Source organism: Perca flavescens, chromosome 23, assembly GCF_004354835.1.
Source record: "Perca flavescens isolate YP-PL-M2 chromosome 23, PFLA_1.0, whole genome shotgun sequence".
Taxonomy (NCBI): domain Eukaryota; kingdom Metazoa; phylum Chordata; class Actinopteri; order Perciformes; family Percidae; genus Perca; species Perca flavescens.
The window spans coordinates 4,032,628-4,045,871 of NC_041353.1; the positions used below are offsets into that span (position 1 = coordinate 4,032,628).

Genomic DNA, 13,244 nt, shown 5'->3' on the forward strand with positions numbered 1-13,244 from the left:
GGTTGATCTGTCCGTCTCCTGAACAGAAAACGCCCTGCTGGAGGACGACAACACCTTCCACCTGGTGAGACCGGCAGATGAAATCGATGAAGGGAAGTCAAAGAGAGGCAGCATGAAGGACAAGTCCATGACCAAGGCCATCACTGAGATCTACCTGACTCGGCTGCTGTCTGTCAAGGTGTGTGGGACTGAACATAATAAAGTACATTTACTCAAACACCGTACTTACTGTCAGGACACTTTATAGGTACTTTACTTGAGTCTTTCGAGCTAATTCATAGTTCTACTCCACTAACATTTCAGAGGCAAATGTTGTACTAGAATGTTGTACTTTTTATTCCACAACATTTATGTAACAGATGCTAATTAGTTTATATAAAGATAACCAGGCATCCACAGGCTCTTTAAAAAGTCTAAAAAAGTCTAAAATTTCCAAATCACAATTTTAGGCCTTAAAAAGTCTTAACGGACAATTCCTGCGCAAAACAAAACTAGGAGTTAATAACATGTGTACCGAGTCGACCGTTCTCTGGGATATGTTTTCATGCTAATCGAATGTGACCAGTTTTAGCACAAACTTCTAATTAGCTTGTAGCGCTAGTTGTCACGGCATGCTAAAGTAAAAAGAAATTGTTATTTCTATACCAGTGTAGACCAGTTGAAAGACGAATGCTGTGTAACCAGTAACATAGCTCAAGCATGGCGTTCGTTGTTCAACTGGTCATAACTGTTTTCCAAGATGGCGCCCGCCTGTATACGTGAACGGTACTGTCTTTATAATTTATCTTTTTAATAAACTGTCTGTACACTTACAAAGTTGTCAATGCTTCGGTTAACATGTAGGGACCCTCATTATACTACAGTTGAAGTGTGATGCTATTTTCAGCCTTGTTAGTGGTGTAGAAATAGAGATTTCTTTTTACTATAGCCGTACCCCGACGACTAGCGTTACAAGCTAATTACCGTTTTGCACTAAAACTGGTCACATTCGATTAGCATGATAGCATTAGCAACATATCCCAGAGAACGGTCGACTCGGTACCCATGTGGTATTAACCCCTAGGTTCATTTTAGGCCGGAATTGTCCTTTAAATTAAAAAGTATTGTGTTCTAGGTCTTAAATCATTTTAAACAGGTCTTCATTTTTCTTCGTCCATGTAACCCTACATGGATTATAATTAGCTGTATTACGACTACAGACGAGACCAACACGCAACTTATTTAGCAGCCAATCAGCTTTCGTATTATTGGTGCGAGTCTCTTTCGGATGGTACCACAGGCTACGGCAAAGTGCAAGTTAAGGGATCCTTGGCTTGAAAAAACTGAATTTTAGGGCATGGTTTAAGTCAGTAGCTAACAACGTATTTGAAGCCTTCTGCTTTTATGCAAGAAAGCAATTGATTTGGTGACTCTGCATTTCCTTTTCTTTTTTTAAGTCGTGATATACGTAGTTCTTACATTTGATTCATAATTGTCATAAAAAGTCTTAAATTTGACTTGGTGAAATCTGCAGAAACCCTGGACTAAAAAGAAAATGCAATGCTCTCTTTCTTTTGTGAAGTTTCTCTGTTAAGAGAAATTAGCCTGGAGCTGTCAGTACCGATTTGCTTTAGTGAAAGACGCTCACTTTACAGTGCAATTGCAAATAATAAGATGAATAAATATTTCCATGCATGCATGAGAAAAAAGGAATTACGTATTCTGTGGGTTTTGCAGTCCCAAATAAAGTTGGTAACAACTGAATGATTAAAGAATGATTTAAGGTAGATGAATTGGCACCGTCTGGAATAAACATTAGCTACGGGAGAAGGATCATTTTTATAGCGTCTAAGGAGAGAGATGGGCAGCGTTTTCCATGAAAATAGATTTAGATAGATAGATACTTTATTGATCCCCAAGGGGAAATTGAAGGTCCCAGTAGCTTAAAGACAACACACACAACATACACATACATCATAAACAGGATGATAAAATGTCAAATCCACATGAAAAATATGGACAATAAAAGAAAAGAAACTAAATAAAAAATTCCACATGAACGTACTAAGGGATGTATACAGTAAGCATGAGACGCTTGCAGTGACGGGACAGGGACTGACCCTGTGATTCAGTCTGCATGGTAAGGTGCTCTATGAGAGTGGGTGTCATGGTGGTGGTGCAAATAAGTCCAATAGTGCAAGGATAAAGTCTAGAGACCAGCATTAAATATGGACAATATAAGAAAGAGAATAATGCTGACAATGCATATGTATATAGATACACGCAAACATACGTGTGTGTGTGTGTGTGTGTGTTACAGGGCACTTTGCAGCAGTTTGTGGACGATTTCTTCCGCAGCGTTTTGTGCGCGAGCACCGCCGTCCCTCCTGCCGTCAAATACTTCTTTGACTTCCTGGACGAACAGGCGCTGAGACACGACAACGTGGACGAGGAGACGCTGCACATCTGGAAGACGAACAGGTACACAACACACACACACACACACACACTAAATATACCTAACATGTACCGTATGTATACACTGTGTGTGTGTGTGTGTGTGTGTGTGTCGTGTGACCAGGGTCGTAGTACAGGTGATGTAAAGTCTTCCACAACTTGAACATACAGTATACTGAAAAGATGAATTAAATGTCAACTTTGGTAAAAAAAATGTTGGTCAATAGACAGAGGACAGAATTCATTCTTGCACTGTGCAACCTTAATGATGTGGGTTACTGTGAGAAAACTAGAATCAGTGGAAGACTGAAAACTCTCCTCTGACGTCACTCACGCAGCCTCACACAGATCATACTGTCAGTAAACGGGTTGGTATGTAGCGCTTTAAACTGGTGCGTGCGTGCGTGCGTGCGTGCGTGCGTGCGTGCGTGTGTTTATGTTGATGATTGGCCCACAGGGTAAAAAAACTAGGAATCAAACACACTGTGGTGATCGTTTTAAATGTAGAAGACGACCACTTTATTCCAGTTAATTTACTTTTACCTAGAAAGGCAACAGTATTGTGTGTGTGTTTGTGTGTGTGTGTGTGTGTGTGTGTGTGTGTCTCTCAGACTGGCATGAATGATTCCTCTAGTGTACCAAAGGAAGAAAAAAACACTAAAATGCTACTCTATCTCATCAGCTTAACTAGAGTGTAATTACGTCCCGGTCGACAACATAAAAGCCTGATCTAATTGGTCGTCTTTTATCGGGACAGATAGGTGATGGTGATGATGTGGAAGAACAACAGAGGAAATAGAAACAGAAAGATTGCTTTTTATTCCCTAAACTTCTCTGCCTCCAAACTGGCCTTGAGCCAGGCATGGATTGGCCATCGGGAGTACTGGGAGATTTCCCGGTGGGCCGGTCTATTTGTGTGGGCTGAATGGCCCACACTCGGGTCGCAAACTTCTTTTTGTTTTGTTTTTGTTCGGCCCATAGAGATAAAAGAGACCACATGATTGGCCAACTTGTGTCTTTTATATGAACACTGGCCAATCACATCCCACTATGGCCCACTTCCATCCTACCATAGAAAAGGAGCACATTTAAGTCGCCGGCGGCAAAAATAACTCACCAAAGGGCCGATAGCTAGCTAAAAACAGATTTAAGCACGTCAAACAATTATTTTAGCACCATTGTCTACAAAAGAGGGCGTGTTAGCTGTTAGTAAGCTAATGTTAGTTATTAATTAGCAAGCTATGGCACTTGCAAACATGCAACAAACCAGCATTTGTCTGGTAAATGGTGCTAATTTTGGACCCTGCTTGTATGTACATGTTGAAAGGGAGTGCAAGGAAGGTTGGTGTTTGCCGATTGTGGTGGGCTGGTCTGGGTCTCAAAAGTCCAGGGCTGATTTTTTTTTACCCCAGTCCTGCCCGGCCTTGAGCTCAGCCTGTCAATCACCAGGAACACATCCAAGTTGGACAATGAAATATGAATCAGCTGTTGTGAATTATTGACCAGGGTTATGGTCTATGGAGGAAGAGACGGTGGGAAGAGATGAAATGATGAAGGGAGGAGGGGAGGGAAGGGAAACAGTGTAAGCAGATGGGATTAATGGTTTCCCTTCATATAGAGCAGACAAACACACCGTTTAATCCATTACTTACACTTTTGGTTTAGCAAATGGGCAAAGAGTTAAGTTTTTTTTTATTGTTTTGTCTTTGAATAAGATAGTCGGTTGAGATTAAGAGTTCTGGCCCAAATGTGATATAATAAATATTCTCAATCTTAATCGATAAGATCAGAGGATAGGTATATACTGTACAAGCTTTTGCTTCAGCCTAATCCTTTCAGTCACTGTTTACTGTTTGAGTTTACACTGTGATATGTACTGTTGGGCATCGTTCCAATCCCGATTCTTCCTTTCGATTTCAGTTCTTATCGATTCTAGTTTAGTTTATTTGTTTATTTGAGCAGTTATCATTCTGCTCAAAGTATCATTCTCAATAATGATTCTTTGAGGAGTGGAGTTGAAACGGACCACATGCTTATTCACATTTTATTTGGATTCAATGGTGATTAACAGTTTTACCGTAGCCTGACAAGCCAGACCCACATCAAGATGTTGGGTCTGGGAACTCACCATTGGCAGGGCTCAATCCGAGGGGCGGGATAAACGGTTGTCTTTCATATTCCCTCTGCACGCAATAGGATAGGCTTCAACCAATCAGAGCAACGAGGAAGGTGACGTTTTCCTTTTTTAAGAATGACTTCAGTGCCGTTCTTTTCTCAAAGAAAAGCTGAACTCCAAGTCTTCCAGAGTCAGGGCCAAAGCCGATTCCAAAGACTGTTCTCCAGCAGCAGCAGCCATAAGCCCGCCCACCGACTCGCCTGACCAGAATTAGGTTTTTCTAGCTCGTAAGCCAACGGAGAGCTGCTAGACGACCCTGGTTGCAAATTACATTTGTTGCCGCTAGGGTGCGTCTAGATTTCTAGGCTATTTTTACCGGGCTTTTTCAACGTAAAATAAAGACACACTTTGGAGTGCTGCTTACTGTGCTCCATGGCTGCAACACAACAAGCGACTAGAAGTATGGTGGTCGCTATGGAAACCAAAACGTGCATGTGTTCAATTTGGAACCGATGATCGATTTAATGATTTTTTTTAACTATTACAAAAAAAAACGATTTCTTTGGAATCGTAAGTTTTTAACGGTTCCGAGTTGGAACGGTTCCTCATGCCCAATCCTAGTGATGTGTATATGATTATTGTTATTCTGACGACTGAATAAACTACTACTATATTTTAATTTACTTTGACCGTGACAATGTCAAGTCAGTCAGTTTCTGAGAAATTTCAGCAAACTTTTACAGCTTTTTTTCATGTGTTTTTATGTGTTGTGATATTAGCTTCCTGGTCATTTCTCCGACCTGACCCCGAGTCTCTTTGTCCCCAGCTTGCCTATGCGGTTTTGGGTAAACATCCTGAGGAACCCCGACTTCATCTTCGACGTGCACGTGACGGAGGTGGTGGACGCGTCGCTGCACGTCATCGCCCAGACCTTCATGGACGCCTGCACCAAGACGGAGCACAAACTCAGCCGAGTCAGTTCACACACACACACACACACACACACACACACACACACACACACACACACACACACACAGAGATCATACAAAGGGCTTAGGAGTGTGGAACCTTTCAGAGTCTCAATTCTCACTAAGACTAGATTTTTAGGGTTGGCCCTGCCATTAGAAGTCTTAAGTGCAGCACCTGGGCCGTTTTTGTCAGCACCTAAGCTGAATGAATGGGAAATGGGGCAAAAAAAGCGCCAAAAACTTTGAAAAAAGCATCACTAACTAAAAGACTTTTCTCAGGTCTAATGATTGTAGTTGGACTTCTTTAGCAAGCTTTGTCTTTAAACTGAGTGTTATTTATTTATTTCTTATCTCCCCTAGCTTTTTCCAAAGTTTTAGACACAGGTATGGTGATAGTAATGGCTCAAAATTATGTTGAATTGCTTTTTTTTTTTTATCCCTCCTGTTGTCCTTGGCTTGTTTACAAAAACTTTCTATATCAGACCTATGACAAAAGAACGTTGAAAAAAGTGACAAATGTTGGAAAAAGCTACAAAAACGCTGAAAAAAGTGACAAAACAATTGGAGAAATTGTCAAAAAAACATTGCAACAATCAGGAGAGCAAGACCCTATAAAACCTCCTCAAATGGGCTGTTGTAATGTCAGCTGCAGGGCTGTATTTCCCCCTATGTTTTAGTACATTGGTGCCATTAAAAGTATTTCGAATTAGCTATTATCAGCTCCCGTTTGCAGTGTACCCATAGATGTACAGACAACTATCGCTGGTTTACTCTGATTCTGAAGAAAAGTTAAAAACATGAGGATTCTTAGTTCTTGCGATGCTCACTGCCCTCCCCTGGCTGCTGTCACAAGTCTTTGTGGGACTCGCAGCAGACGAAGAGGCGGGCTGATGGAATCTGGATGCAGCGAAAGGAGTTAATTACAGCACTTAATCGCAAAATAAACCCTGGACTGTTTGAACATCACACACCGATGTTAATTAACAGCGCAGGAGCATCCAGGAGAGGATTTTTCTCTGTAAAACATCTTCCCTTTACACAGAACAAAGTTTCCGGATGATTCTGAGAAGCTTTGGTAATGATATCTTATCCTGTTTGTTGTTTTTTCTGCAGGAGTCTCCCAGCAACAAGCTGCTCTATGCAAAAGAGATTTCCACGTACAAGAAGATGGTGGACGAGTGAGTTTGTTGCACTAAATAAACAGAATGAACAGATGTCTGTGTGGGGGTGTGTGTGTGTTGGGGTGTGTGGTAGGTATTCGGTAGCAAGGTTACTTAATAACTTAATAACCTTGCTACCGAATACCTACCACATTTTTTATTAGTTTTTATTTTTATTTCGTTTTGACTTTTTGTTTTAAAATTAGTTTTTAAAGCGCATTTGCAAGTTTAGTTTTTATTTTTTGAAAATGCTTAGTTTTAGTTTAGTTTTTATTAGTTTTAGTCTTTTTTAGTAATATGGGTTATATTCAAAAAGGTCAGGAAAAAGTATCGTGTAATAATAACTCAATATACAATTTTAGAAATATGTATTCACAATGTGGGGAAATCTATTAAGAGCATCTTCGTTTATTCAATAAAATATTGATATTTGGTGCCAGCAATATAGCAATTCTCATATCGCATGAAAAAGGACGATATATTGCAGTAACAATATTTTGTCCCACCCCTATTCGGCAGAACAGCTGGGCTACACATCAACATCAAATCAATTGTTATTTTAGATACAAATTGTCATTGCCCTTTGATCACTTGATATAATTTGATAAGTGTGTGTGTTGTGTGTGTTTTCTTCAGTTACTACAAGGGCATCAGACAGATGGTTCCGGTCAGTGACCAGGACATGAACACACACCTTGCTGAGGTTTCCAGGGTATGTTTTTTTGTTGTTGTTTTTTATGGTTTTTTTTTAATCTGAGGTTTTCCAGGAAAAGTATGATATACATAGCACCAGCAGCACCTTATTTAAACAAGGTGGCAGTATAATAAAATGTCCAGATAAGCAAGTACATATATTTTAACATATTCAAAGGAGAAATAGTAAAGGAACTCCTTAAGTACACACGTATAAACGTGCATACATATATATACACACACTCTCGCACACACAGTCACACGCACGCACACACAGACACACGCACGCACTCGCACACACGCACACACACACACAAACACACACACACACACATATATATATATATATATATATATATATATATATATATATACACACATATTATATTATGTATACATACAAAAATCCATATACATACACAATCATAAACTTACATACAAACCGACACACATTGCGTAAATATGAATGCATACACAAAACTAATGAGTGCTAAACTGTGCATGAGAGAAAAAGGGCAGAAAAGAGAGAGAAAGAGGGTTGCCTGGATAGCTCACCTGGTAGAACGTGCGCCCCATGTACAAGGGCTCAGTCCTTTTCCCAGCAGCCGCAGGTCAGAGTTGAACCTGCGGCCCTTCATGTCATTCCTCCTCTCTCTCTCTCTCTCTCTCCCTTTTCACATCTTCAGCTGTCCTTTATAACAAAGGCCTAAAATGCCCCCCCAAAAAAAGAAAGAAACCGGAACTAACATGGCAACAACAGTGATTCAGGAAAAAAGTTGGGATACACTATGGGTAAGGCCTTGTCATATCTAGTCTCATAAGGTGTGTAAATCTATTCACGAGTGCTGAGTTATCAACCATTTATCATGGAGCGGTTCAAAAACTTTACTTAAGTACAAAATTACTGAGGTACTTGTACTTAACTTGAGTAGATTCATTTTATGCCACTTATACTTCAACTCCAGTACATTTCAGAGGAAAGTATGGTACTACATCTACCTACAGATACCAGTTACTTTACATATAAAAACATCCGATTAGCTTATAAAATGTGAACCACGTTTAAAGATGAAACTCCCAACAGTGTATAAACTGAATCCAATCTGCTCCACCTTCACCAACAACAGAATGCTACTTAAACATAATTGTATCAATAATACAATAGTTACTAATGCCATTTTTTTATCTTTAAATAAGATAAAAAAAACACTATCTTGTCTAAGTGTCTTTTTATATGAAATTAAATGTTCTCAGCCGCGTCCAAAATTCAATTTTTGGCTCAAAATAATATTACCAGCCTCTTTATATTTTTTTACTTTAATGTTTAATTTAATTTTAAGGTTTGAGCGTGTGCACAATCGGCTGCTGTATGATGTACTTTTGAGTTGTAATTAAGACCTTAGGTCCACTGTGGATATACAGTATGGACGTTATTGCTGCACTGCTGCCAAGAGCATTTCATAGTTTATGTTTTTTGATTAAAGCCTCAGATTTAGTCAGCATCAACAATAACTGACCCAGCGCAACCAGCAAATACTTTGAATCCTCAGATTAATTTGCTTTTTATGAGTTTTTATTATTAGTTTCCTTCAACGTGAACATAAACCTTTTTTTTTTTTTTTTCTTCCCTGTTGTGTGATATGTTCCCCCTGTCCCCCCTTGGTGTTTCTATTAAATGTTAAAGGGGCGCTATGCAGTTTTGGCAATTTTCACATTTTACTGGCAGGTTACTCTGTTAGCTGTTCAGTTAAGGTAAATTAAGCTAAAAAAAAACTGCATAGTTCCCCTTTAATATGGGAAGAAAAAAAAGTTGTACAATAAAGAATGTAATGGTTTTTGCACTTGACACTAAGAAAAGTACTACAATATAGTAATAAAAAAAAAAACATAAACCTGACTAACATATTTTACAGTACATCTATTTGCCAGATGCTTTTGTCCAAAGCAACTTAAAATAAGTGCATTTAACCTCCATATGAACAAGAGTAAGTACATTTTATTTATATAGCACTTATTATAGAGTCACAAAGGGCTTCACAGGCCAAAATAATAAAAACATTAAAACAAATCAGTAATCCTAAAAAGCACAATAAATCACAGTAAATCATAATAAACACAAAAGCATAAGGTACATAGTAATACAGTCGAGAATGTGGCTAAATGAACGCCTGACTAAAAAAAATGCATCTTTATTATCTGCTTTTTAAAAACTGTTAAAGAAAGAGCTTGTGGTGTCATCAAAAATGAAATACCATACCTAAGTTTCGAAGCTCAAACTTTGTGGGGATTTATGGAACTTTTCTTCATCAATATTACCGACATTTCTGTACAATCCACTCAACGTTTTAATGGAAACGCAGCTAGTGTCCACAGCAGAGGATTTCAACAGTTTTAATGTGTAATGTGTAACGTTTGTTTCCACTCTGTAGCAGCACACAGACAAGCTGAACACCCAGTTGGCCTTACATCAGCTGTACCAGTACGCCAGCAAGTACTATGATGTGGTGAGAAATGTCTTTTTGTTCATTTCTAAACGGTATCGCGTACAGTGAAATTTCTACTTCTGTTCGTGGTGCCAAACCTACTTTTGAAGCTTCTTACTGAATCTTTGCAGTTTAAAGTTTAATTTCTTTGCTTTATTTCATGTTTGCTGCAAAAAAAGAGTCGTGTTAAGTTAGTGCTGCTGAAGACCCAGCATTCACTAATTTTGTTTTTCATTTAAAAGCTTTTTGAAGCTTTTGCTTTAGCTTAGCTTTGCCACAGAAACGGCCACCGTGAGAAGAGTTAGAGGAAGAGCTGCAGAGGTTCAACATAACGCTCCTTTGACTAGTCACAGCCACGGATCAGCCGGCTGTTTTGACTCAGGACAAGTCTAGTTAAGACACACCTTAAAGCAGGTAGCCCTGTTGTTATGGAGACGCATTTCCCTGCCAATCTGGGCTGACACGTTGAGTCAAACAGGCTGAATCTCCCTTTCCTTGAATTACATCCACGGTTCCTTCACTTGCGTCCCTTGATCATGTGAGGACAGAGGAAACAAGGAAATGTGTTTTAAGAGGGATGAGGCGTCCTTTCCTCTGAAGCATCATGTCACGCAGGGTCCAAAATTAGCATCATCTACTAGCCAAAGGCTGGTAAAATATACAAGTGGCTGGTAGATTTGCTTCACTCACCAGCCAAAAAACATTGGTAATCTATTGAGTGGCTGGTAAAATTTGAACATTCACTATAGCCAGTTGGCTGGTGGACGAAAAAGTTAATTTTTGGACCCTGATCATGTGACTTCGTCAGCTTTATGGGCAGAGTTAGCATTGGCTTTCAGCTGCACTGCAGCGGCAACAACTACAGCAACATGGGCCACTACGACGCCCAGGCCTCCAACTTTGGCCCAATGAAGAACAACTTCGGTGGTTGTTGGGGCGGCATTGCTATGGAGCTGGTTGAAACAATGGAGGATATGGCCGTTCAGGAGGAGGATTTTGAAATGTGAAGACTGAGTACTTAGGAGAGGAGAGCAAGCAAATTGACAGGGCCGCTGCAGGTTTACCTCCTAATCTGCTCAGTAAGTGTGGCAGGTTACAGCTGCTGCAAGAAGAGATATATGGTAGATAAATCATGGAGGGTCTTCATTTAAAGGCTGCTCTAGTGTATCCTCGCTCATAGCTCCTCAGAGATCCATCCTCCATCCTAGCTCCCCTCCTCCATCCTCGCTCTTTGGGGCAGGAATAAGAGCTTTGAGACGGGCCTCACGAAGGAGGGCCAGAACAAATTCCGGTTCAAGCGAGGAGATGTCAAATGGAAAAGGAAGTGAGATTCAAGCTAGCACCCGTGGCTGGAAAGTGCCTGTATATGGCAGCACAAGCTGTTCTTTCAAGCCTTGTGGAAAACTCCACGGAGAAACGGTGAACACTAGTTGAAATTTGAGATGCTTATTAGAATAACAATGTTACCAAGAAAATATAGAATTTTGTCTGACAGCTGTTTTTTATTTTTTGTCAATTTGAGTCTTTTATGTTCTCGTCTCCTTCAGATCATCCAGGCAATTCATGCAATTTCAGCAATTCATGTTGCTATGCACTTTCTCAGTTCATGTCAACTATTATTTGACAATTTAGCAAATAACGCACTCTAAAATGGCAAAAAATGAAAAGGAAGCAAAAGAAACTGTAGACTGATGCTTTTCCCTTTTAAAACTCTTGTTGTAAAAATGTTGAGATTTCACTTTGTGTGTTTTGGTCTTCTTCAGATCATCCAATCTCTGGACGAGGACCCAGCGGCCCAGAATAAACAGCTGACCCTCCGCCTGCAACAGATCGCCGCCGCCCTGGAGAACAAGGTCACTGACCTCTGACCTCCCGGAAGGGTCAGGGGCCGGAGCTAACAGCTATTAAAACACAGGATGTTTTCCATTTAAGGACTCAAAAGAGGATGAGCTCGCGGACTCTACCGATTGTTTGACCGTGTAAGGACCAAAGTGGGAGGGGCTACTGGAGCAACAGGAAGCTGTTGACCATATAAGGACTGAAGGTGTGTGTGGGGGAGGAGGGGGGGGACTCCAGGAGGGTTAAGGAATGCCAGTTTTGGACAAATTAAGTGTAAAAATATACCCAGAGTTGTGGAAACTGAAGTGCTGGTATCTACTACAGTTGTATGGCGACTTCCACTTGGCATCCCGAAACAAATATCAAGAAGGGATGCAAAATGGGGCGACTGTAATACGGCTGCAGATAGGAGCTCTGTGAAATCAAAGGGTTATTTTTGCAATGGTAATTATGGCGTTCGGTATGTGTGATCCTCAGACCTAGCTGTTAATGTGTTTGGCTTCTGTACATCACTCATTTTAATTTGATCATATAATGATTGAAGAAAACAAAAGTGCCACACAAGGAATGAAGATTTGGGATAATTAAAGTAGATAAGTTAGGTAATGAAACATTACCAAGTATTTTTCTTTTTTGGAAGTTCGGATTGGAAGTACAGCTGCTCCAGAATGCTTTGTGACCACTTTTTCCTTATCGTATTCTAGCAAAGTCTATGAACTGTGGATGTGAGGTTAATCTGCCTCCAATGCCTGATCTGAGGTCAGTTTTTCTGTCTCCACACTAAATGGTAACCAGAAAAGTCTCATCTCTTGTCTACAACTTTTTTTTTTTTTTTTTTTACCTTCAAGCGAGCTCAAATATAAAATAATCGACCAATGAAAACCCACTACGGTACACACCTCTGGCCAATCAGGGGTCTTGGTTTGTCTTGATGGCATATTCGAGGAGAGTGGATTCAGGGTACGAAGTCCAAAAATCGAATCGCCTTTTTTCTCATATCACGGCCAAATGTTGCTTTTCATATCAGATTATGCGTTTCTACGCTGATGACACTGTGCTGGCAACTCAAATCCCAGCTGAATAATTTCATTTTTCATTCTGTTTTTAGTTTTAGTAGTATTATTATTATCTTTAAGCAGAGGCTTTGCATTTCCATATACACCATGAAAACGATCTTTTTAATGGACTGATACAGTGCCACTTGTAAAGTGTTTATCAGGGTGGTCCATGATGTCATATCCTGTGTGTAAGTGTGTGTGAGTGTGTGTTCAATAGTGATATCGACACCGTTGCCACTTTGTTGCTGAGGACCAGCTTGTTTTTACTTTCTGTGAAAAATCATGACTGCCTAATCATGTAGTCTACACCGCTAAACACTTTTATTGTTAAGTGTGATTTGTTTTTTATAATCTGTATAATTTTAACTTCTTTTGCAATACTCTATATAATGCTGCATTTTGTTTCTGCACACATAAGAGGAAATGACTCAAGTGTCTTCTGAAGACAGAGTATCCACGGAGCCTTCAAAAGGTTTAAAAATAAATCT

The 13,244-nt window shown here is 39.9% G+C and overlaps 1 protein-coding gene across 4 annotated transcripts in view; it reads left to right on the forward strand.

The window, feature by feature from the left end:
* LOC114549913 (plexin-B2) overlaps nucleotides 1-11,910 on the forward strand; it is a 227,618-nt gene extending 215,708 nt beyond the window's left edge. For all 4 annotated transcript variants that reach the window (XM_028570246.1, XM_028570249.1, XM_028570248.1 and 1 more), the window contains 7 exons: nucleotides 27-178; nucleotides 2,300-2,460; nucleotides 5,379-5,526; nucleotides 6,637-6,701; nucleotides 7,320-7,395; nucleotides 9,806-9,880; nucleotides 11,623-11,910. In XM_028570246.1, coding sequence (XP_028426047.1) covers nucleotides 27-178; nucleotides 2,300-2,460; nucleotides 5,379-5,526; nucleotides 6,637-6,701; nucleotides 7,320-7,395; nucleotides 9,806-9,880; nucleotides 11,623-11,727 — 782 coding nt within the window. In that variant the 3' untranslated portion in view covers nucleotides 11,728-11,910. The remainder of the gene's footprint in view (nucleotides 1-26; nucleotides 179-2,299; nucleotides 2,461-5,378; nucleotides 5,527-6,636; nucleotides 6,702-7,319; nucleotides 7,396-9,805; nucleotides 9,881-11,622) is intronic.
* Nucleotides 11,911-13,244: the final 1,334 nt, after the last annotated feature.